The 25,508-nt window shown below is 47.3% G+C and overlaps 1 protein-coding gene and 1 long non-coding RNA gene across 2 annotated transcripts in view; one reads left to right on the top strand and one right to left on the bottom strand.

The window, feature by feature from the left end:
• The window catches only part of LOC125941411 (uncharacterized), a 63,868-nt gene that overhangs the window by 5,194 nt on the left and 33,166 nt on the right, over positions 1–25,508 (bottom strand). The window lies entirely within an intron of this gene.
• On the top strand, positions 19,609–25,225 carry LOC119432709 (ubiquitin-conjugating enzyme E2 C). The gene is made up of 2 exons (XM_037699866.2): positions 19,609–19,956; positions 23,687–25,225. Exons 1-2 carry the CDS (start codon positions 19,648–19,650, stop codon positions 23,915–23,917), a joined length of 540 nt encoding a protein of 179 aa, XP_037555794.1. The 5' UTR covers positions 19,609–19,647; the 3' UTR covers positions 23,918–25,225.

The following is a 25,508-nucleotide window of genomic DNA, read 5'->3' as shown; positions in this document are numbered from 1 at the left end:
CGGCTGGTAGAGCGGCCGTTTCTGCATACCTCGTGAGGTGGTCTATGGCTACAATGACCCAGCGATTGCCAGCAGCTGTGTATGGCAGAGGCCCGTATAGGTCTATTCCAACGCGGTCAAAGGGTCGCGAAGGGCACGGTAAAGGTTGCATTGGTCCAGAAGAGCGGCAAGGATCAGGCTTGCGGCGTTGACATTCGGTGCAAGAGCGAATGTACTTTTGCACAAATGTGTACATACCGCGCCAATAAAACCTATGACGTAGTCTGGTGTAGGTCTTGAAGAGACCAGCGTGTGCACACTGAGGGTCGGCGTGGAAAGCGGCGCATACATCAGTGCGGAGCTGCCGGGGTATGACAAGCAGCCATTTGCGGCCGTCGGAACTGTAGTTACGGCGATAGACGATTCTGTCGCGGATGTCGAAGTGCGAAGCTTGTCGGCGGAGCGCTCGGGATGGTGGGCGTGCAGGTGAATCGGAGATGTAATCTATCAAAGATGAAATCCAGGAGTCCTTGCGCTGCTCCAGAGCCATGTCGACAGAAGCGAATGGGGGAACTGGGTCATCTAGAACGGAGACACTGACAATTTCGGCGTGGACAGGCGAGCGCGAAAGAGCATCGGCATCGGCGTGCTTCTTGCCGGAGCGGTAGACAACACGGATGTCGTACTCTTGGAGCCTCAGTGCCCACCGGGCAAGGCGGCCGCAGGGATCCTTGAGGGACGACAACCAGCAAAGTGCATGGTGATCGGTAACGACATCGAAGGACCGGCCGTACAGGTATGGGCGAAACTTTGTAATGGCCCAGATGATCGCTAGGCATTCTTTTTCAGTGACTGAATAATTCGCCTCAGCCTTGGTGAGAGTGCGGCTCGCGTAAGCAACAACATATTCCTGGTAGCCGGGCTTTCGCTGGGCGAGCACAGCGCCAAGACCAACGCCGCTAGCATCCGTATGGATTTCCGTGGGAGCAGTGGGATCGAAATGGCTGCAGTATCGGTGGTGTTGTAAGCAGGCGCCGTAGCGTCGCGAAGGCCTCGTCGCAAGGCGGTGACCATGCGGAAAGATTGGGGTCTCCCCGAAGAAGCTCTGTCAGTGGTGCCATAATCGAAGCGAAATTTCGAATGAAGCGGCGGAAGTACGAGCAGAGGCCAATGAAACTACGCAAGTCTTTTAGAGTCGTCGGCCTTGGGAATTCTTTAACAGCACGGAGCTTTGTGGCATCGGGGAGAACGCCATCCTTCGATACGACATGTCCGAGAATTGTCAGCTTTCGTGCCCCAAAGTGACATTTTTTCAGGTTGAGTTGGAGGCCAGCGTCACTGAGACAGCGTAAAACCTGCTCCAAGCGATGAAGGTGAGTAGGAAAATCTGGTGCAAACACTACTACATCATCCAAATAACACAAGCACGTGTTCCATTTGAGGCCTCGAAGAATAGTATCCATCATCCGCTCAAAAGTGGCGGGCGCGTTGCAAAGGCCGAATGGCATCACACGAAATTCGTATAAGCCATCTGGTGTGATGAAAGCAGTTTTAGGCTTATCGTCTGCAGCCATAGGCACTTGCCAATAACCAGAGCGTAGATCGAGGGAGGAAAAGAACTCTGCGCCTTGTAAGCAGTCTAAGGCGTCATCGATCCGCGGCAATGGATAAACATCCTTTCGAGTTATTTTGTTTAGGCGACGGTAATCCACGCAAAAGCGGATCGAGCCATCCTTCTTTTTAACCAAAACAACTGGCGATGCCCATGGACTGTCGGACGGTTCAATGACACCACGCTGCAGCATTTCACCTACTTGCTCATCAATGACGCGTCGTTCTGTCGACGATACGCGGTATGGTCGCTGCCGTAGCGGTGAGTGAGCACCAGTGTCAATCCGGTGACATACAGTCGTCGTTCGACCCAAAGAAGTGCTATGGCTGTCAAAAGCAGGGCGAAATTTCTCGAGGAGACGGAGAAGGTCATGGCGTTGCTTGGAGTTTAAGGCGCTGTCGATGACGTGGCTGAAAACGTCTTCAGGCGATGTGGCAGGTGCGGGACTACCGGAGAGGGTGTTGACCTCGGACGATCCAAAAAGTTCCAACGTGGTAATGGTGTCGTAAGGCTCCACAGTGCCGAGAGATTCACCGCGAAGCAACGTAATCGGGAATGGGAAGTGGTTGTATACAGGAAGGTGAGTCGCGCCTGCTTGAAGGCCAAGCAGCGCGGTTGGCAGTGGTGAGATGTGGCGACGAACGAAAGCAGTGGAAGGTGTGAAGAGTACGGTAGAGTCGCAGGCAGCGGAACAGGACACAGGTGCCAGAACGGATGCGTGTGGAGGTATCTGGAGGTCGTCAGTGAGGGACAACTTGGTGCGGGAAAGCGAAACGTCGTCAGATATGGCATTTCCAAGCGAAGAGAAGGCGACTTCTGCACGGGAGCAATCAATAACAGCTTGGTGACGGGAGAGAAAATCCCAACCTAAAATAATATCGTGGGAACAGTGGGGAAGAACGACGAACTCGACGAAGTAGAGCACTCCTTGAATTTCAAGTCTGGCGGTGCACGCAGCCACTGGCTGGACGTGCTGTGCTGTGGCCGTGCGGAGTAATGGACCGAAGAAAGGCGTCGTGACTTTTCGTATTGAGCGGCATAGTTTTTCGGCAATCACAGATATGGCGGCACCTGTGTCAATGAGGGCAAGCACAGAGACACCTTCAACAGCGACATCAATAACGTTGGGCGGCGAAAGAAGAGGGCTTGAGCGTTGCGACGATGACGCAGTTCTTGCCTCGGGAACTGCGCCACTTAGTTTTCCGTGTCAGCGGTAGAGGGACGTCGACGCATCGGGGAGAGCGAGCGACAACGAGGAGAAGGAGAACGGCGGTCAGAAACTGGGCGATGGCTTGGGCGGGGAAGGGGTAAATCGCGGTCTGGAGCGTAAGACAATGGATGGTCGTACGCTGCTGAGCGTGGGTCGTCACGTGGATGAAGTGGACGGCGGCGGCACAGGCGTGCAACGTGTCCGGCAATACCACACGAATAGCAGATGGGCCGATTGTCCGCTGTGCGCCAAGGATTTACTCGATGCACCGGAGGTCGTGAGGGCGTGGAGGTAAAAACAGGGCTAGGCATCGGAGGCGGAGCCCGGAACGTCGGTGGGCGTGGTCGTGCGACGGCGTCGGCGTAAGTCAACGGGGTGGTGAGTTGAGGCGCCCGCTCCAGAGGAAGAACTTCGGACACTTGTTCTTCTATAACGTGTCGTAGGGTCGGACTAAGGGACGAACTTGACTCCGGCGGGTTGTTGGAGATAAGGGAGAGCTGGCGAGCAACTTCTTCCCGGACGAATGCCTTGATCTGCGAGAGGAGGGTGGAATCTGGAAAAGGGGAGGTCAAGCCGGACAACGATTCCTGATGGGGATTAGGGCGGCGGGTGAGGAGGCGTTGACGGCGTAGCTCGTCATAGCTTTGGCATAGTTCAATGACTTGGGCAACAGTAGAGGGGCTCTTTGAAATGAGCATCTGAAACGCGTCCTCGTCGATGCCCTTCAGTATTTGTTTGATTTTATTGCCCTCAGGCATGGATGCATCGACGCGTTTGCAGAGATCGATGACATCTTCAATGTAGCTGGTAAAGGTCTCACCAGGCTGCTGAGCGCGCGACTGCAGACGCTGTTCGGCACGAAGCTTTTGAACAGCAGGACGGCCGAAGACCTCGCTGAACTTCGTCTTGAACACGGTCCAGCTTGAGACTTCGCTTTCGTGGTTTCGAAACCACAAGTGGGCAATTCCGGTGAGGTAAAATGGGACGGTGGTCAATTTCGTGATGTCATCCCATTTGTTGTTGCGACTCACGCGTTCGTATGATGACAGCCAGTCATCAACGTCGTGGTCATCACTGCCGCTAAAGAAGGGAGGGTCCCGCTGACGGAGTGTGCCGGGGCATACGGAGGACTGGGGAGCAGCTGGTGGTAAGCTCGTGGTGCTTGTGGAGGTCATGGTAGCAGGGAGAATCCGGCTGCGCAATTCCAGGATGACAGAAGACCCAGCAAACCTCCACCAAATATGACAAAGAAGTCTGGCACAGCTGTGGACGACACGAAGGACGCTGACAGGAAGACACAACTGCGTAGGCTTAGCAAGGCGCACCAGGAACAGCGTCGAGCCCGAGCCCCACTTCAGTAGCGCTGGCAATCCGGCTGCGGAGCTCTGCACGGCGTACTTCTTCTTCCTTACATAGCAAATGAGTTTTGTCAGCTTATTACTCGCCCAAGTGCAGCAGTAAACACATCTGAATACAGCAATTCTGTCGAAGAAGTCAAAGCACCGATCAATTTTTCTATTAGAAGCGATCATCATGACCTAGATCAACCGTTTTCACTAGAAGAATTAAAGAACGCACTTGTATCGTGTCGCCAGAGGACAGCAGCTGGACCTGACAGGGTCACATATGCTGCCCTGAAAAACTTGGGTCCTGTAGCTACAAATACTTTATTAAAATTACTGAATGATGCATGGATATCGGAATGTCTTCCTCCTTCTTGGAAAATTGCGCGAGTAGTTCCGATACTAAAACCGGGTAAAACTACTTTATCGTTAGATTCTTTCCGCCCTGTAAGCCTGACAAGTTGCGTTTGTAAACTTATGGAAAAGATGATTGATGCTAGGCTTCAATGGTGGACAGAATGCACCAACGCACTGCCCGAAAATATGGCAGGCTTCCGCAGGCGCCGGTGTACGATGGATGCAATTTTAGATCTTGTTACATACGTAGATCACGAGAGGAGCTGTGGAAGAATCACCATTGCAGTGTTTCTAGACATAAAGCGTGTATTTGACACAGCCAGCCACACTCACGTACTGCATGGGTTAATTCAGTTGGGCATAGTTGGCCGAACACTGAGATGGATTGCGGAATTCTTAAGAGACAGGAAAATCTATATTGAAACTGCTGATGGCAAAAGCACAGAGCATAAAGTGAATCAAGGTGTTCCACAAGGTAGTGTACTCAGTCCATTTTTATTTAACTGTGTTATGGCTGAATTACCCCATATCTTGCCTGCTACCTTGAATTATTCACTATATGCAGACGACTTGTGCATATGGACTTCTGACACGAGTACTCAAGCCGTTCAGCAAACGTTACAAGCTGGCCTAACAGTGATTAATGATTTTTTGAAAAGTAGAGGTATGATTATTTCACTTGAGAAAACTGCTGTACTTCCTTTTACAAGGAAATGCCTCAAGAGATTCCAACTTGTGCTAGACTCTCAGCGTTTGCAACTTGTGCGACAACACAAGTTCTTAGGTATTATTATAGACAGACGGTTATCATGGGCTCACCAAATAAAAGCATTAGAGGAGAAAGTCAACTCCCTAATCAACATTCTTCGTCGATTTGTTGGAGTGAGATGGAGTAGTTCAACCTCTTCTTTATTACGCATTCACTCGGCGATCATTAGACAAAGAATAGCATACTCTGCTCCTGTACTACATGGAATATCCCGTAATCTAGAGGAAACCATTCAAAGATTAATGGCCAGAAGCCTTCGCATATGTCTTGGTGTTCCACGTGCATCTGCCAGTGCTTTGGTAATTGCTGAGTCCCGCCAACCAACTTTTCATGCACTAAGATTTACGGAAACTTGTCGCCACTTTTTCCTTTAGCAACACAACACGCTAATCATCCATTATGCCAAAACCTTCAAGGTAGAACCGCTGCACGCATACATGATGAAATACGGCGGTGCAAAAACTTACTACCTGCTTACGAATACTGGCCTGCATGCGCAACTCATCCCCCATGGCGACTTACAATTCCAGAAATAGTCACTTCAATTCCTGGAGTAGGTCGTAAATGTGATATGCCCGTAGTTGCGATAAAGCAATTAACTTTATCACATCTTAACACTAACTACGTAGATCGCATTCACGTATATACCGATGGATCATGCTGGAAACAAAGCTCTACATCAGCGTTTTATATACCTACATACCAAGAGAAAAGATCTTATAAGCTTTGCCAATTTACAACGTCCACAACGGCAGAACTTTACGCAATACTTTCTGCTTTACGTTACATATGTCAGCATTCAGGACCTCTTCGATGGGTAATTCTGAGTGATTCGCAACCCTCATTGCTGAGCCTAAATGAAATCAGCTTAAGTAAAAGAAACAGCACATTGGCATATGAAATACAGAAGACATATGCCATAGCGAAAGATCTGCAACATGACATAGCTTTCCAGTGGATTCCAAGTCACTGTGAAATCATAGGAAATGTAACGGCTGATCAAATGGCACGTGAGGCTCATCAAAAGAATGAATTATCACTAGTTCCTCTAACAATGAGTGACGCGCGTTGTTTATTGAACAAACTAAGCGGTAAATTGTCCAAGGAAACTTGGTTCATAAATGATGCGCAGAACTCTCGATTATATAATATTGATCCTGGAATAGAATTCAATATTCCGTTTAAAATTAACCGATCGGTTGAAACAACAGTACATAGGCTTCGACTAGGCACTGCCTATACTAAAAGCTTCCTGTATAGGATAAGAAAAACTAATAGTGCTACATGCTCATGTGGAGAGGCTGAAGAAGACATAGAACACCTTCTTCTACGGTGTAAAAAACATGACGCTTCCCGTAAGAATCTTTCAGAAAAACTACGTGGCTTGGACAGACGACCACTATCCATAGGAAAAATTTTGGGTCCATGGCCTACAGAAAAACAACAAAACATCGCTGCGCGCGCCTTGGTACAATTTTTGCAGGAATCAAAAATATCACAAGAATACTGAGTCGGATATTAGTTATTGCTGGTATTGTTATTATTAGCAGGCACTCTTGATTACATGTTTACTGTGTCTTCGTGTTCATGTGGCATTTGTGTCTGCGCACAAGACTGTTGTATTTAGAGCACGGCATTCAAGAGGGACCTAATTCGCAAGTGCCCAACATCATCTTTGTGAACTTGGTTTTGAGAACATTTATGCTTTGTGAACTCATGTGTTGTGTGTGAACACTTCAGTTTTGTGAGTATTTATGTTAGGTGAACTCTTCTGTAATGCGAACATTTATTTATATTTCAGTTAGGATTTTCTACGTGAACGTTCGTACATGTGGTTATTAGTCCAGTTTTGTGAGTTGTGACAACATTCTGAGGACAACTATCATGCAAGAGAAGAGGAGTAGCCGGTGCTACATATAGGCACCAACCTCTCCTTAAATACATTTATTAAAAAAAACTGAAACACCCTGTATATTTATTATAGATACTCATGAGCGCGAACGCGCAAGCACACATCCACCGAAGCCCGAACGCGCCCGCGCGCACGAACGCGCAAACGCAGCAAGATAAACGTGCTCAGGGCGGACACACATACGACTTGAAATGCAAGCGCACAGAACACGGTGACCGGAAGTAATGAAGCAGTGGGAAGTTATATTTCTAGAATAAACCTCGGCATTCCATCGCCTCCGTTTCCCTCTCCATAACGCGGCGGGGTGGCTACGGATTGTTTCCGGTCTGCCACTTCCGCGCAGACGCGCGCATACCTCTGTGTGTACAGGGTGAGGGTCACGACGACAACACACGGTCTTTGTCTTCGAAGTCCCTTCCGCGGACCTTGAGGGGGGGGGGGGGAGGGGGGGGGACAAGCTGCGGCGACAATCGGCGGCGCGTTTGAGGGAAGAAAAGGCGCTGAAAACTGGGCGTACAAAGCAAATAGTGATCAGAGTATACGACGGCGTCGGGGGGCGAATTCGGAAAACGAAATGAAAATACAATCCGACGCGGATGCCTGGTAACATAGTCGCGTGGAGTTTTGTTCTTAGCTGAAAGTCACGGATCGCGCGGAACGCACAGAACGTGACGGAATTCCCATCTGCGGAGACAGCTTGGAGCGGCACGTAGTGTCGAGGATGGTTTTTTTTTTTTTTTTTTTTTTTTTTTTTTGCGCAGCTGCGCGTATGTGCCCGTGCGAACGGATCACTTCCACGATGCAAGCCGCGTATTTTTTATTATGTTTATTTTTCGTCGAAATGCTTCAGACCCTTTATTCGTCTAAACCTCTGGCCTGTTCTGCGAACATAAGGAACGTGCGTTGCCCATATGAATGTAATCCCCGTACGGCGATGGCTTTCAGACCCAAATCTTTAGAAAATTCTTGGATTCTGATGCTACGGCTCACGAAAATTTTAGGACGTGCGCTTGAGAAGCGGATCTTCAACATCCGTCAAGGAAATGGCGAAAAAAAATTACAAGCCAACAGACGGAGCTGCCGCTCGGGAGATGTTGTTCAAAGTAAAATTGATTTTGAAGAACGCCTGAGGAATATGAAAGAAAGTACATGGAGTGCGAGAGGTGTTCAGGTATTATTTGTACAGGCAAAACACTGACTCGCAGTGGAAGAAAAGAAGAAGGAAGCTTGCCAGCAGGTGTGTGACCGGTATTGTCACAGCATGGCAACAAAGAATGTCAAACACAAAGTGAGAGAGGCTGAAGCAATCTCATTGGTGGCGGCAATGGAAAAGAAACTTGCCATGAGTAACTACCTCAAAGGAAAAAACGAAATCAGGAAAGAAACAATTTATGATAACTCAAAGGAAAGCCCCTTAGTTTTCGAATTATTATTATTATTTGATTTGTAAACATATACACAGGAAAGAGAAAGTGAGGAGCAAGATAGATATATGCCTTAGAACGCGCACGCATGCGCTTGCGCATGCGTGCGCGTTCGCATGCGCATACAAGCGCATACGCATGCGCTTGTTGCCATGAAGCTAGGTAAACGACGGAACATGTTTTATTAGAATGGGAAGATATCTAACCAGATGCCGGTATAGGCTCCTCTGGCCTCCTTGAAGCCCTTTAGTTCAGGGATAGTAGGGGCAAAGTAAACATGCCCGCCATAGAGCTTAGTAAGAGGCGATTAGAGGTTTGGTGGCAGAAAAGTAGGGAGACCACAAAGAACGGAGGCATAGAAAGACACAGTTCCCAGTAATGCTTCAAAAAGTTTGATGCTTGAAATTCTTTGTATCTGAGTGTTTTTTTTTCAAAAATATAGCTAGGACATTAGGCAAAATAATAACACTAGCTTGGTGACGCAACCCACCACGCCGTTCCAAAGGAGACGCTCATAGCATCCGCCCATCCATCCGGCTACAGCTTGCTGGGTTAATTAACACGACTTGTTCTACTTTATTTATAGGTACACAAAATGTGAAAAGAAGACTACAGGAATGTTTCTGCATAGGAAAAAAAATTCCATGAACGCCCTCGTAGGAATGTGGCAGAAACGGGATGGAATCAAACTGGCGACCTGGCGCACTTATTTGGCACGTACTTCAGCGCCATAGAAAGAACTTTAGCATGAGTGGGTTACATAAAATAGAAAACGTTTGGTGGAAAAGGTACATAGGGCTAAGAACCCCACAGAAGAGGTTGTAAAGTAACGTTCAAGAAACACAAGTATCGGGAAAAGAACAAATGCGATGACGAGTGTGAACCAAAATTAGGTGGTGTTACATTCTCTGCCCGAATTCACTTGAAACTTCGTCTGCTGCCGGACCAGGCTGTGGCGGCAACATTACAATGGAAGTGGAACGTAAAAAAAGCATTCATGTTTAGGAACAATACGCTAATTTATTTGAACGAGTTGGTTCATCTTGACAGTTTTCATGAAAACGTGCGAAAGACGAAGAGGAAAGGAACACATACGACAGGACGGGCGCTGTCGTATGTGTTCCTTTCCTCTTCGTCTTTAGTGCGTTTTCATGAAAACTGTTCATTTTTAGGCATTCGTTTGCGCAGCAAGAATAATCCAGTTGCGCTCGCGGCGGCTTCTTCGAGACGAGCTGCTCATTCATTCTATGCGAATGATTGAAATAACTGTGCTGTTGGACATCTACGCGGCGGTGTAGTTGAATGTGCGCTGCTGTAACTTTGGAACCACCGTCGCTTCTTAGCCGAAGGAAGCATTAAACAGAGTCCAGCCGTCAGTATTGTGTTGTAATAACAGTATTAATAATTGGTAATGTAAAGACGAAGATAGTACAAGCGTCGGTGCGGCCGCATGGCTTCTGAAGTGAGGAAGACAATTAAAGACCAAAGGATCGGTGTCGCCGCTTTCCTCGCGCAAGCACTACCTATCATTCTGTCTCTGGGGGCGTTGGCACTAGGGCACTGCAATAGGAACGTATGTGACGCCATATTTAGTTTTGTAATGGAAACAAGGAGACTGCCATGCTAATTTTACTGTTTTACTTTCCACAACAATAAAACAAAAATATCAACTTCAAATTTTAAGACACTATAGCATGAAAATTAATAATAACTATTAGAATTCATTTATTATCTCATTGTTAAGTAAGAAAATCTTATTTAAGTAGCCATCCTTTTTCTACCCACTGCCGCCCGATTCATAGCCAATCCCACGTAGTGGGTTGTGCTATACCTATAGGCACCAAACAACCAAAGCTTGGAACTGCTCGGATGCTCTCTGCGCTGGACCTGATGTGACTGGGATTCCCGCTGAACGCCAATAAACCCCGTAGCAGTAATACGAATTCTGTCTATAAGATGCCGAAGGATTGCAAGCGACAGCGACGGTGGTGATTGTAAGCAGTATTTTATGCTATCACAACGCCAATGGCGACTGAGCAATATCGTTGTGTAGTGTGTATGCGGTTTCAACTGGGACAGTCATTTCATTATATTTGTGCACTGCTTTCTATAGAGGAACTCCTCTTTCACTTTCAGATGACCATCCGCGTTCAAAAGTTGGTTGGAGGAATTTATTAGGTGAAATAAAGAAATACCATACATTTCTATCTCCATTTTTTTTCTTCTACGAACTGAAACTTGACCTTTCCGGACAAGGGAGTGTGTGTTGCGTAAACTTAGAAGTATGCGACACGTCAGATGGCAAGACGAAAATTAAAAAAAAATACACACAAAGAAAGAACGAGAATGGATATGGTAAGTTCATGCCAAATGGGCGAACGTGACACAGCCTCATCTCCCGCCTGCATCTTCTCCGTCAGTGCTGGTCGTCCAGGGAAAGCTGCGTCCTCGTAAAACCATCTTCGCGGGTCGTAAAAAAGGAAAAGGCAGGCCGGCAAGATCAACAAACACAAGAACCGAATACAAAAGCTGAAAAAATGGAGTGGAGGGCGGGGTGGGGGAGGGAGGTAAAGGCATAACGCAAGCCACGGGGCCGATGCGGCAGTCCTTTTGATTGCGGCGTAGGGAGCCCACATGAACAGCGTTGCATGTAGGCTCCCTATTGCGGCGCTGCGAGGGGGCGCCACTGTATCACACACGGTGGACCACGTGACCCGTTATGTTGATCCTGCCGGAGGCGCATTTCGTTGACCTCGTCACAGCGGGCGCAAGGAAAGGCAATCTTTGCGGGTCACGCGCTGCTTGCATATCTGGCTTTGCGAACCGCGGGGCCTTTATGGGTGATGAGACGCGAGCGGACACGTCGGAAGGAGGTTTATTTCGGGCCTGTGTGGGGGGCTCCAAGGCTGTGTAATATACTTGCGAAAGTGTTCGAGAACGCCAACGCGTCAAGATTCAGAACTCGTGCTGGAGAGCCGAAGTTTCTGAGGTCCACGGCCCCCTCACCTATGACGAAACGTATGAACTAGGAGTAAAAACTTTAAGAAACCAAATCTATAGGTACGTCGCTCAGTTCGTCATCATTCAGAAGGTCATTGCGAAGCAAGTGAACAATATACGACACGCCCACTCAGGTGGAACAGGTCTCAAGTCCGCAGCTTGCGTGCCATCCAGAGCGTATGATGCCACGCCGCTCCGCCCACGCCCTGACACAGCGCCCGGGAAATGTTTATGCTAAACGATAGCAATCACAGACTAAGCCCAGATCACTTAAGGAGTTCAGAAGGAAGTCACGACACTTCCCTCTGAAATGTTCAGTGTCCTAGTGGAATCACAATGTCATCTACACTAGCGCGTGAAGCGCCTCGACACGCTGGAATGCCTCAACCGAAGACTTTCCACTACGCTGTCTCTCACAGCCCCCGTGCTGCTGGGAGGCCTTAAATTCTACGGATCAATGAATAAACATATTCATTTCCCAGTTGGAACAATGCTTCCTTGTAAGCTATACGGGGATAATATGGCAAGCACAGCCAGGCATCCAGAAAATATAGTAAAATATTATAAATAAAACACCAGAACAAGGAGCACAGGTAGACAGTAAGCCCCTCCTTCCTCCCTCCCCTCATTTTCCCCCACCACGCCTCATCCCATGTTCACAAGAAGAAGCGGCCATTGCCACTTCAGGACAGGCATCCGAATAAAAGGAGCAGGCTAGAGTCAGCAGCAGGAGCTTGATGTGGGCGAGTTCGTGTAACATACTTGAAGAAAAAAACAGCGCGAAAGAGACGAGGACGGAAAGAAGACAGGTACAACAGACAGCGTCTGTCCGTTGTACCTGTCTTCTTTTCGTGCTCGTCTCTTTCGCGCTGTTTTTTTCTTCGAGTAGAGTCAGCAATTAGGACACCTGTTTCATGCATGTCTGAATTGTTTTTCTCGCAGCCCCACACTTTGCTTTCTGCTTTCACCCGGCACCATTGGTGGGCCGCAGACGTTGAGGAACCAAAGCCACAGACCGCGGCTAAGACCGAAGAGGCGTGGGCCCTGGTAATTAGACTCTTAGAGCGCGGCACAAGGCGAGCTTTCGGTCACGGGTCGTGCTTCTTTTGTACTTCCGGTTTCCCTGCGTTTCTCGATTTTTTTTTTATTCTCCTGGTCATTTTCTACACAAAGGACCAGCTAACAGTTAAGATTCGGGAAAGCAATCGATTGTAAAGTCACGCCTGGTCCTTTGTCTGCCGCAAGTAATGAGCGGAAAGCGTGTCGTGTAGCAATTAGACTGCCAACGAGAAGCACGTTGGAGAGGACGGAGGGTTGAAGACTTTGCTGTTGTCTCCGCATTCTTTCGTTGCCCGTTAGTGCGGTAAGCTCTCGCCAGATGTCGCCATTTGCGGCCGGCATTCGTTAAATCCTACGCCCTATGCAGTCTTCTGTCTACTGCACGGAAAAAAAGAAAAAGAAAGAAAGAAAAGGTAAAAATAAGCAGTCTTCATCCACTCTTCGGGCTCCGCGCTCATTTACTGCCACAGTAACCCATTTTATTTATTTATTTCGATACACTAAGGGACCGGGGCTGGGCATTTTATAGGGGGATTAAAGCGAATACATAAATCTTATTTCAAATATTAAAGCTGTATGAAAATACAAATAATAAAGTATCGAAACACACAGAGAGAGAGAGAGAGAGACAGACAGACAAGATATGGTGTCAGAAAATCATAGTTTAGTGCGAAGACCAAAAATCTGTTCGATCGAATGCAATACTAATGGGTACAAACCATTCTTATAACGGCATTAAAACAATGCAATATTATAAGCATTGAAAATGACACTTCAAACATTTTCCTACAAGCACTGTAAACAAGACAAAAGCATAGGTAGAGATAAGTATGTCTTTTTCATTTTGTAAATAACTGGGTACTGTCGGGTCAAATAATGCTGGGTTTAATACCACAGCAATTTTAGACATAAGAGATTTCTATGCGGCTATGCACAGTGCCAAAGGCACGTGGGCAAACGTGAATGATTGAATTTTATCGTCCTAACAAAAATCGGGGTAAATTTGCCCGCGAGATCGAGACGGGCTGAAGTACGGCGGTGCTTGAAGAGTATCCTGGCAGTTAGGTTAGGTTCTTTTTAGTTAGGTTAGGTGTGAAGACATTTAGGCTCTCCCACTGGACGCTACCAGTTGCGATGCGATGCATACGCTACCAGTACATTGCGATGCGCACACCGTCATATTTCTCTGCTCCACTATGGCGTACCGTATCCTCCGAAATGCACGCGTAGGCGCCACTACTCTCAGAGTCTGTGCGGCGCGCAATACCCGACACTGTGTACGAACTGCGAGTGCTGAGGCGAATAATTTGCCTCATCATTTATTGCTGTTAATGGTAATGGATATGCTGCGGACAAGCCGCGCATGATCAACATACCCGTTGAGCCGCATCGCTCGACAAATCTGCCCACTACCGACAAATCTGCCGACAAATCTGCACCACTACACAATACAACCAGGGTGCGCATGACACAGAGTTTGTTTCATTTTTACCTCCCCCTCAAATAAACACATTTGTTTTCTCTGAAATAACAACAGCGGAAATCATAGATACTGTCAAGATTATGCCATCAAATAAGGCCACGGGTCACGATAATCTGCCTGTAAGCTTACTCAAAAACAACATTGACATCTTGGGTCCAGTGCTTGCAAACTTGTTCAATGAATCCGTACTATCGGGTACATATCCTGACCAGCTCAAGATCGGAAGAGTGGTAACAATATACAAAGCAGATAATCCAAATGATTTAGCGAATTATCGTCCAATAACTATTTTATCATGTATTAACACGCTCTTCGAAAAACTGATCGCGAAGCGCGTCACAAGATATCTTGAAAAATACCGCATACTTTCAAACGCACAACACGGTTTTCGAACCGGTTACTCTGTTACAACTGCCGTAAGCTCACTAACAGAAATAATAAACCAAGCACTTAACAAGAACTACTTCGCACTTGGCGTGTTCTTGGATATTAGAAAAGCGTTTGACTCGGTAGATCACAGTATACTACTACGAAAATTAGAACATTATGGCTTTAGAGGACAAGTAGTTGGCTTTTTTCGCAGCTATTTAACAAATCGTAAGCAATACGTAGATGTTAGAGGAAAAGAATCTTCACTAAAGACAGTAAAAACGGGCGTTCCGCAAGGGTCGGTACTGGGTCCAATACTCTTTTCTCTCTTCATAAACGATTATCCTAGATCACTCAGATTTTCTAATTCTATCTTATACGCGGATGATACAGCTCTAATAATTCCACGACAGTCACTACAGGAAGCAGAAGAAATCGCTCAAAGTGAGCTGCAGAATACTTTAGCATGGTTTGAAACTAACAAACTTATCTTAAACTCCAAAAAGACCAAGTATGTAGTATTTGCTTCTAACCGAAAAACTATTCCTACCAAGTGCAACTTGTACCTCGGAAACACACAAATTCAACAAATTAGCAGTTATAAATATCTAGGAATAACTCCCGACTTGTCGCTGCACTGGGCTCCACATATTGAACAAGTAACTAAAAAATTGTTTTTGGCTGTTACACTATATTAAAGGCGCGGAGACGCTTCCACCCCCAAACCATTACGGTTCATTTATTTCAGCATTTTTCACTGCCATTTAACATACTGCATAGAATCTTGGGGTTTAACCTACGCCTCGTACATTGATCCTTTAATCGAAATTCAGAAACGTGCGGTAAGAATAATTGCATCGGCCACTAAGGACGCGCCCTCTGCACAACTTTTTGCACAGTTAAATATTATGCCACTCATCCAAGCTCGGGACTGTAACACAGCTATACTAATACACCGAATACTAACCACGAACAAGCCAGATCTCTCATCAATATTTATCAGGCCTACAAGGGACACAAGACAAGCTGAGCATAATAAATTCAACTTGCCGAAAGCTCATAATGTATACGGTCAACGTTCCCTATCATTTGTCGGTGCAAAAATATGGAATGAAATACCCAGCTTAATAAGAAAACTTCCAAATGCTATTCCATCATTAAAACATCACTTCAAAGCGTGTATATAGGATTACCTACTTTTGCTTTTTGCTTTGGATTGCAATTTATGCTGACGTTTATGGTATGGATCCAAAACTAGCCACATAGGCTAAGGATCCAGATGATACTGTCAACCATTTTGTAGTACATTATGCTTGAATAAAGATTTTTCTCTTCTTCTTCCGATCAGTGTTGTACACGTTCCTCTAAAACAGGAAAGGAAGCTCGTTCCTCGTTTCTTCCCAATCTTGAAACGAGTTCCCGTTATAAGTTAATTTAATGCGAAAGGAACGCGTTCCAGTTACACTTCGAACATTGCAACGTGTTGTTACATTAAGGTTACATTTGATTTTTTAAATTAAAATCTAGTGTCGGATAATCCCGAGGCGAAATAAAGTGAGTAATTTGAAACTCACATCGAACTACGTATATTATACGAATTTCAACATCACCGGCACCAGATTCATCATCACCATTATCATCACCATCATCATCATCCTATATTTACGTACACTGCATGACGAAGGCCTCTCCCTGCGATCTCCAATTACCGCTGTGTTGTACTATAGCCGATTCCAATTTCCACCTGCAAATTTCCTAACTTCATCACCCCACCTAGTTTCCTGCCATCCTCGACTACGCTTCCCATCTCTTCGTATCCATTCTGTAACTCTAATGACCACCGGTTATCCAACCTACGCGCTACATGGCCTGCCCAGCTCCATCTTTTTCTCTTAATGTCAACTAGAATATCGGCTATTCCCGTTTGCTCTCTGATCCACACCGCTTTCTTTCTGTCTCTTAACGTTAGACCTAACATTTTTCGTTCCATAGCTCTTGTGCGGTCCTTAACTTGTTCTCGAGCTTCTTTGTTAACTTCCAAGTTTCTGCCCCATATGTTAGCACCGGTAGAATGCAATGATTGTACACTTTTCTTTTCAACGACAGTGGTAAGTACCCAGTCAGGATTTGGCAATGCTGCCGTATGCACTCCAACCCAATTTTATTCTTCTGTAAATTTCCTTCTCATGATCAGAGTCCCCTGTGAGTAATTGACCTAGATAAACGTACTCCTTCACAGAATCTAGAAGCTGACTGGGGATACTGAATTCTTTTTCCATTGCCAGGCTATTGAACATTATCTTTGTCTTCTGCATATTAATCTTTCACCCCACTCTTACACTTTCTCGGTTAAGGTCCTCAATCATTTGGTGTAATTCGCCCCAATCGTTGCTGAATATTATCAGTAGATGATCTGGTGATAAACAGAATCGAAGGAAATGCTCCTAGCTGAAGTTTTTCAGGGAGCACCGGACATACTCTAGACATGTCTAACTGCAACTTTGGTGATCGTTTATTACACGTGCAACACATATGGCACTTTGGACTTCGGTCTTCAAATGGGCAGTCAGGATGCTGCGCTTCAGATGTGCAAATAGAAAGTCACTCACATACACCAATGACTACAGCTACACAACTACAGGAGGGAGCATCACGTGACAGTCTTGAAGCCAAGTAATAAAGAAATATAACAGCGAATCCTCACGAAAACAAAATGCATCATAGTCACGTAACAGGCAAGCGGTAGTTCTTTGCGCCTCACACGGTCGCCCATCCGCCCTGCATGTTGTGCTGCGTACGTGCGTGCGTCCATTCAATGCAGTGGAACGTTTACAGAAGGAACGCCGTTCTCTCTGCCGTTCCTTCGTAAACCTAACGAGTTACCGTTACAGTTCCACGGACCGTTAACGGAACGGCGGCGTTCTTCCGCTCCTCCCAAAAGGAACTAGTTCCAGCAACGCCGTTCCTTGGAACGCCGTTTCGTACAACACTGCTTCCGATATGAGCCTTCTCAAGTGCCCGCCGTAGCGTTTCCACAACCTTCGAACCCGTTCTTGGGTGGGTACCTTTGCTAGACGCTTGTGTGTATTTTCCGAAATTGTGTTGTTTAGAGAGAAGGTTCTACTACGCCATGTCTCATAAGGTCATTCATCGCGTCGCAATGACCCTGAGCCGCCGGAGCGCCAGTGTGGCAGATGTGACGTCACGCCACGTGATCCACTGCGGAGCGGCGTCGCCAGCTGCGCTCACTCGGAGCCTCGCCGCTGCGGTACCACGTGACTAGGCGAGGGTTTAACGGCTGCTTCGCCGGCGCTTGGTCGCTCAGTCTCGCCATGGATGGCGCGCCGGCTGAGCCGTCTGTGTGTGCGCTTCACGACAGGCTCATTCCAATCATCCAGTAGAAATAGCTAGACGGCAGGCTGCGAAATCTCAAGCAAAGGCAAAGTTGGCTGCTGAAACACCGGAGCAAAGGGAGGCCGAATCACCAACGTTATAGAGAAGCTTACCAAGCGCGGAAGCGTGCATTAATGAAACGCTGCGTGTATAGCCTTTGCAAAACCAAGCCAAGCAGACCTTTCGCTCGTGATAACTAGGTTTACAAGAGTTAAAACTCGGCCAATCTTTTTTTTTTTTTTAAGCTAATCATTCTTAGACAGCCTTCTCGGACTCTGCTGGCCATGGCGCTGCCGCGCCGCCGTCATGCTGTTGGTGGCGCAGTGAAAGTCCTTGAAACTTGCCAACTATTTGGTTCTTTTAAAATACAAACGATAATAGATCGCGTGAGACATGCGCGGTGAGTTTGTTGAGAAACGAGAGCATATGCGAACAACTGATGAGTCCCGCAGCGTCATCTGGCAAAATAAATCGGTTGGCCATGCCTAATGCGTTTTTTTTTATATAACGTTCTCCTACTGTGCCGAAATAAATAATGCAAGAAAATCAATGATGACTCTCAGGGCGTCATGTGACTAAATAAATTGGTTGACCATGCCTAATGCAATCTTTAAAATGTAACGTTCCAATGCTGCGCCGAAATAAAAAAAAGACATTTAGTTACCTTAACAACAATTTTCCCATTTATTTCTAGCATTTTCAGAAAAGAATATTCCTTTTCTTTTTTCTTTGTTTTCGTTTCGCAAGTCGCTATAAGCATTGGCGTTCCAGTTACTTTCTTAACAAAACGTCCTTTTATGCAAGGAAGCACAAAAGTAACTGGAACGCCAATGCATTTCTTCGCAAAGTTTGGGAATTAATATCTCGAAACTGGTGTCATCCTGAGAATTCGTTACAAGTGGATCCGCCTCGCGAACTCCACGGCTAGAATTTGTTAATTGCAATACGGACCATGAATTAATTAGTTAGAAACTTAATTAGCGAATGTTTGTCAATCATCCATTTCATTCCTTCTGTTTTTTTGTTTCTTTTGCAAGTAATCTCCGCCTCTTCGAGTAGACCAGCGCATCAACTAGAATTGTGCTATCTGCCACAAGCAAACATTAAAAATTATTGAAAGTGATTGCTGAAGCACCCTGTATAAGGAAACTAAAGCTTGTCTAACACAAGCTTGACAACTGGTTTGAATGTAAAATGCTGCAAACAGTTCCCGCGAAGATTTTACCTTCACTTCTGCCAAGGATCCGCACGTCAGAAGAACGCGGTTCATAAAGGCAACATCTGCGATGCGCAGAATGATGCGTACTCAAACCCCTCTTTAAACAGTTTGCTCGTTCCCTCATTCGGTCGTTGACGCACCGGCCACTTCGCCCGATGCAGGTTCTTTCAGAGCTTAGCGGATTCTGATACCCACTCCCGTGTAACACTGCGCCTAGCGATTGGCGTGCATCGCACACTCTGGTACATCATGTCATATAGTAAAAATATTGTCATATTGTATTCGGCCTGGTCTCATAAATACGCACCGTGCTTTGTTTTCAAGCATCCCGTATTTTTTTTTGAATTTTTATCCGCTATCATCACCATGTCTGCTTTGTCTTCTTTTTTCCCACCACCCAATTATTGGGCGATCTCCGTAGCGGGTACCTGCCACAAACGGGGCGTCGCCTAACCAACCCAACGGATACCAACCGACTGCGGCCAGCAAATTGCGAGAATCCCCCGCTTTTTCTCGAAATGGCTGCTCAAAACCGCGCAGGGAGCAGCCGGACGTCGAACTACGACCAGGAAGCCGGACATCGTTCGGCCGCCAAGAGGCTGCAGCAGGAGCTCATGACTCTGATGACGTCCGGCGACAAGGGCATCTCGGCCTTCCCAGAGGGCGACAACCTCTTCCGCTGGAAAGCCACCATCGAGGGTCCGCCGGGAACGGTGTTCGAGAATTCGGTCTACAAGCTGAGGCTGGCGTTCCCCAGCAACTATCCGTACAGGGGCCCCCGGGTGTCCTTCGAGACGCAGTGCTTCCACCCGAACGTGGACGCCCAGGTACAGTGACGCGTCCCTGCTCTCCGCCCTTAAGTTATAAAAAAAAAATCACATCATCTCACCCTACGGGCAACCATGGTGGGATGCGAAAGCATCGCGGGGGGTGCTCATCGAGTTTCCGTTTCGTTTCACTTGGCAACACAACCCAATGAAAGTTAGAGTGAGAGAATGTATTGAGAAGAGAGGAGACGTTTGTACGGGGTTGTCGCGTCTTTATTTGGAGATCGTACGTGATTCCTAGCGTCGGTGCGCGCGGTATCTTGAAGACGATGGCTTTGTGGTCGGTGAAGTGTAGCGTCAATGGGTCTTGCTGCAGAGGGTCGAGTTTGAAATTTGCGAAGACGAGGTCTATGCATGTTCCCCTGATGGTGATGGTTGTGTTTACGTTCCGCTTCCCTGGCCCGAAGTTCGGGGTCCGCTTGCCGACGCTGACGTTTACGTTCGGCTTCCCGAGCCTTCCTCTGCTCCGCGGCGGTGGCGCTGCCGCTGCAACTAGCGCCGACGTTGACGTTGTTCATGGCGTTTCGAACATCGTTGCACAGAGAGAGAATGACGGAAGCACAGGGAACGCGCGCTTTATACTGCGCCGCGACACTTGCGCCGCCTACCGGCGTACCCTTAGAGAGAGAGGGAGAGAGTGAGACAGAGAGTTATATGCAATGATTTGCTGCGCCGCACCTGTGGCGGAGAGGGGAGGAGGAGAGCGCACACCTACGTAGGAGAGGAGAATAAGGGAGAGTTGCGCATGCGCAGTATGGGTGCGGACGCCGCAGAACGGACACTGCCCCGAGCATAAGATACTCTCGCATCTAAAACACGGTGGTCACAACGTCATTGCGGCTCCCGTAACCGCTTCCGGCGCAACCCGCCAGCAAAAAACGCGTAGCATCTGAGATCGGGTTCGGTTACTCGGAGGGATCGAGCCATCGATAGTGGGATGACAAAAGTAGAGTCTCGGGGTTTCGCCGTAAGATGGCGGCACGACCAAAGTACGGCAGCGCCTTCACCCTGAGTACAGTGTACTAGAATACTTTGCTTCGAGTTCACTGTACCCTGAGTCCAGCTTAAGCCTATTTACTGTGTTCTTTTCATGCAACATACGTGGGGCGGTGATTTTTAAGCTTTTCAGAATTTCTTTTTTAATTCGCGTGTGGCAGATAGAATAACTTTTGTCCTTGAGCTGGATTATTGGAAGAGGCGGACATTACTAGAACGAAATATTCATTCACATATTGAACTAATTAACAAAGATTTACTAATTAACTCCCTAATTACTTAATATACGGCACATATCGCAATTACCGAATTGTAGTCAGTGAGATTGCAAGACGTATACACTTGGAATGAACTTTCAGGATAATACCAGTTCCGAGATATTAATTCCCAATGGGTGGGACGAAATACATGGGTGTTCCAGTTACCCTTGTGCTTCAATGCATAAAAGAGAGTCTTATTAAAAATCCGGCAGATCCCACGCCCTGTGATAATTGATGTTATGCGAAGCAGAGGGTGGATAGCTTACCAAGTTAACGAAAGGACCATGAGAGCACGAAGACGTAGGCGGCGCTTTCATGAGCTACATGACACGCATGTCATGACACTCATGTCATGAGTCCTCAGGAGTTCCTTTAGCTACACCTAAGAGACTTTAAGGCGAAAGCCTTAGTCATGCTCATGACTATGACTTCGACCATCGTCCTTTATTGTTCCCTTCATTTAGTGCCCACGTTCGAACCCATTCCAGTGGCTTTTGAGCGTTAATATTTCTTCGCTGAGTCACTGTCATTTTTGCTGAGTCATGCTCATGACTATTACTTCTACCAGCATCCTGTAGTGTTTCCTTCACTCAGTACCCACGTCCGAAACCATTTGAGTTATTTTTATGTGTTAAACTTTTTCGCTGGGTCATTATCATGACCTACATGACACGCATGTCATGATATTTATGTCATGACATGTTATTTATGTTCGTCATATACTCTTGTCATAGTATGTCAATTTTGGTACATACCAAGTTAACGAAACGACCATGAGAGCACAAAGTCGTAGGTGTCTAGATAGATAGATACGGTCAAAGTAGCAAATGTTCGCCAAGAAATTCTTCGCATTTAAAACGTAGGTGGAACAACAGTGCATTTTCACGGCGAGTTTGATGGCACATTTCTGCAAACCGGTGTCATTCTGGATACTTTCTGGATACAGGTGCTCGTCCTGGCTACTTCATCTGTGTTAGTTTGTGACCCTCGTCCAATAGCTGTGTTGTAACAGTCATTAGTTCTGAACATCAATAAGTGACACCTATATTTCGCTTTCTCAGCCGAAAAATTGCTTTGGAATCATGTGAGCAGAGTCATTTGTCATTTGTCGCAAAATATTTTTCATCATATTACTATAGTCGGGTACAACTTTAGAAGACAGCGGTATTTGCCCCTCAAAGAGGGATACACACGAGCCTCCGCCAATGGGCGCGCAGTCTCGACTGATGTCATTAGCCGGACGGCCGGTGATCCCGCCGACGGAGAACATGGCAGCCCGCGCTTCGAACTGCGCTGAGTCGCGTCAGCGGGACTATTTCTTTAGTCGCGGAGGCAATCGGCTGTCGCGCTTCGATCATCTGGGCGGGGCCTCTCCTGCCTTCTTAAGTTGTACCTGACTATAGATTTGCAAGCTATCTACAGCACTATATATCGATGCCAAAAGTTATTCAACTAGCGCATCACTATCGTTGGTACTATAGGTATTATTGATAAGCTTTAGAGGGCTGCTCTTAAGCACCCTTTCCTTCGGGGAGCTCGTCGGCGTCGTAACCGAGCGCTCGAGCACAGCGAAAGATGAAAGCCAACGCGGAGACAGCGGGTGGATGAAAGACGCGAGGAGGAAAGCGGAGAGAGCGGAGGAAAGGGCGTAGCGCAACCAGGCAAACCAGGAGGCGGAAAGCGGAGGAGGGTATGGTGAAAAGGTGCCGGCGGCGACCATGCTACGGTAACCATGCATGCGGCCAGCGCGAAAACAAAGTGCTGGCTTGGGCTTCGGACCCACTGCGCATGCGCTACTTCGCCTGCGGCGCCGCCGCCCGCTAGAGAATGCGCTCCGCGCGAGCCACGCGTTCCCGTGTTCACGCTTTCTTTCTGAACAATGAGCGACGCAACCGGTGGAAATGCTTCGTCTGCCGCTGTTGCTAAACGATCTGCCCGAGCAGAGGCTTAGCGCCGCCGCCGAGAGCACCATGTCGTGCAGGATCGAATTCTTTGCCACGTTGTATCGCGAATTCAAAAACACGTAAACAGCGGCGCTCGCAATTCGCATTAGGGAGTACCGTAATCGTCGGTTAATTTTTTTCTTCTGGGAAAGAAAAGCTACCCTATAAACCGGAATATAGGTCGAGATTTTTTTTTCCCCGGAAAAGAATAGCTAAAGGGTCGCCCCTCGTCTGCAAGCTACAGCTTCAAGACCTACGGTGTTCGGTCACCAGACCTCTGAGTTCCAAACACGGTAGGCCTCATAATTGTATCTTGCACCGTGTTTTCTTATTCGTTTTTTTTTTTTCGTTTAACTGCTTGACTAGCTTAGCTTCTTAGCTGGGACACACGGTATAGCGGTCTTTAGCCCATTGTATACGTCGCGGTCTGGCCAAGTCAAGGTCAATGGCCGACCTATATAATCCGATATACGGGGTGTATTGTACTATCGATAGGAGATTTATCGGCAATCTCGCATCACTACCACCCAGGGCAACATCTGCGTCGACATCCTGCAGAAGCACTGGTCGGCGCTTCTGGACGTCCGCACGGTGCTACTCTCGATCCAGTCCCTGCTCGGCGAGCCCAACGTGGCCAGCCCGCTGAACCCCTATGCCGCGTCCATTTGGAACGACAAGGAAGAGTACCAGAAGGCGCGACAGCTGTTCGAGATGCCACCTGACGAAGAAAACAGGCCGCAGAAGTCGACGGCCAAAAAATAGCGTGCCGGTTGGTGGTCCTTGTGTGTGGGACGGAGCGAGCCACGAGGTCGCGCGAGTTCAGCTTATGTCCCTTTTTTTCCCCGTGAGGAAATGTTTATGGAAATGTTTTTTCCATAAACATTTCGGGCTTATATCGCGTTAGTTTGACAAATAATGGTTGCCGTATTCTGTCCTGCAGTATTCTGCACTGCAGTATTCTGTACTGTACCTCCTTCTAAAGCTGGCCTGCTGAAAACCCAAAACAACATCGAAAACCATTCCCGTCAGTCTATTCTCGTTAAGTAACAGGCTGTTTCCAGTGTTTAGAGATTAGGCTTCACGATACTGCAGCGTAGGCGCTTTCATGCAGCGGCACATTTAAGTATGTTTGCCGTCCCCACAGCATCCCTTTTAACCCCGCGTGGAACTGGCGTGTCTTCTATAAACTCCCAGGTCTAGCTATTGTCGTTGTTCTCAAATTATTATTATTGGCTCCGCGAGGGTAAACTCCGTGCGCAGGCAGGACGTAAGCTGAATTCGCGGACTCATCGCCCGGCCCATCCCATACAAGTGAACACCGAGTCAAGTCCCTGTGGCATCGTTTCATCTTTAGTGAATGTGTTTGTCCTGATTGAAGGAGAGTGACTTGGGAGTGTCTTCAGCATTGAAAAGTTAAAGGAGCGTTCAGACACGAAGATGTGGACAAACTGTGTGCTTTGCGCGGTTGCCTTGGTCAGAAAAGAGTGCTTGAAAAGCAGTTTCGACTAGCGTCCGAGAACTGACGTAATTTGCCAGCGTTCTCTTCAATCCAACTGCTTTGTTGTCACTTTGCCATTTCGTCACGTTAGGAAACCTCTGAGCGGCTGCGGAAATTGAAGTGACCGAACCATCACGTGTGCAAGCCGTTAACCCACACGCTATTTCATTGGATGGGAAAGTTTTCAAACAGAGCAGTTTATTACATAGCGCATGTGTTTCCTTCAAGGAACCCTTTTTTGCGGTCACTCATTGCAAAGCCTAACGGATTTGCAGAAGCAACATGCTTCGGATCTTAGCAACTGAACCGAAGTTCTACACACGCGCTGGAACAATCACAAAACGCTCACCAGTGTAAAATGAAAGAGGTGACTGTGTCTAGGAACGTGACTAACTCGGAAGTGTTCCATCCTTGCCGTTGAAGAACTGAGGACAGAGCCACACAGCATGTACACAGTGTCTCGGCGTGCATGCTTGCTAGCAATTAACATGTTGTTCGTGCACCCCTAAGAACCATCTTTGTTCCCGCGTCAGTAAACACAACTTTTCAATAAACGCTCCCGACATTTTCTGCCTTCCGATGTGTGCTCTTGTGTTACCTTTTCATCCTGGTTCGAAAGAAGAGGGACCACTACGATCGACAGCAGGGATGACAAATATTGGGGTAACTATTAGAAGTAGCTATAATCTAGCTGTTGAGTTATACTCACAGACGATTTTTTGTGGCAGTGAAGCGAGCGCTAAAGAGGCGGATCTTCTGCAGATGTGTTACGGCGTCAAGTAGTCCGGCAGAGAAGGACAGCAAGTTTCGTTTAGTGGAGCTGATAGTGAATCAGCGTAGCTTCCAATTTCGGCG

The sequence above is a fragment of the Dermacentor silvarum genome, chromosome 11 (genome assembly GCF_013339745.2).
Source record: "Dermacentor silvarum isolate Dsil-2018 chromosome 11, BIME_Dsil_1.4, whole genome shotgun sequence".
In the NCBI taxonomy this organism is placed as follows: Eukaryota; Metazoa; Arthropoda; class Arachnida; order Ixodida; family Ixodidae; genus Dermacentor; species Dermacentor silvarum.
This window is presented reverse-complemented; position numbering and strand designations above follow the sequence as displayed.

Excerpts from the sequence above, each read along its gene's own strand:
- LOC119432709 (XM_037699866.2), top strand. The coding sequence starts at position 19,648 with ATGGCTGCTCAAAACCGCGCAGGGAGCAGCCGGACGTCGAACTACGAC. Across the intron at positions 19,957-23,686 it reads ACCCGAACGTGGACGCCCAG|GGCAACATCTGCGTCGACAT; the intron begins GTACAGTGACGC and ends ACTACCACCCAG.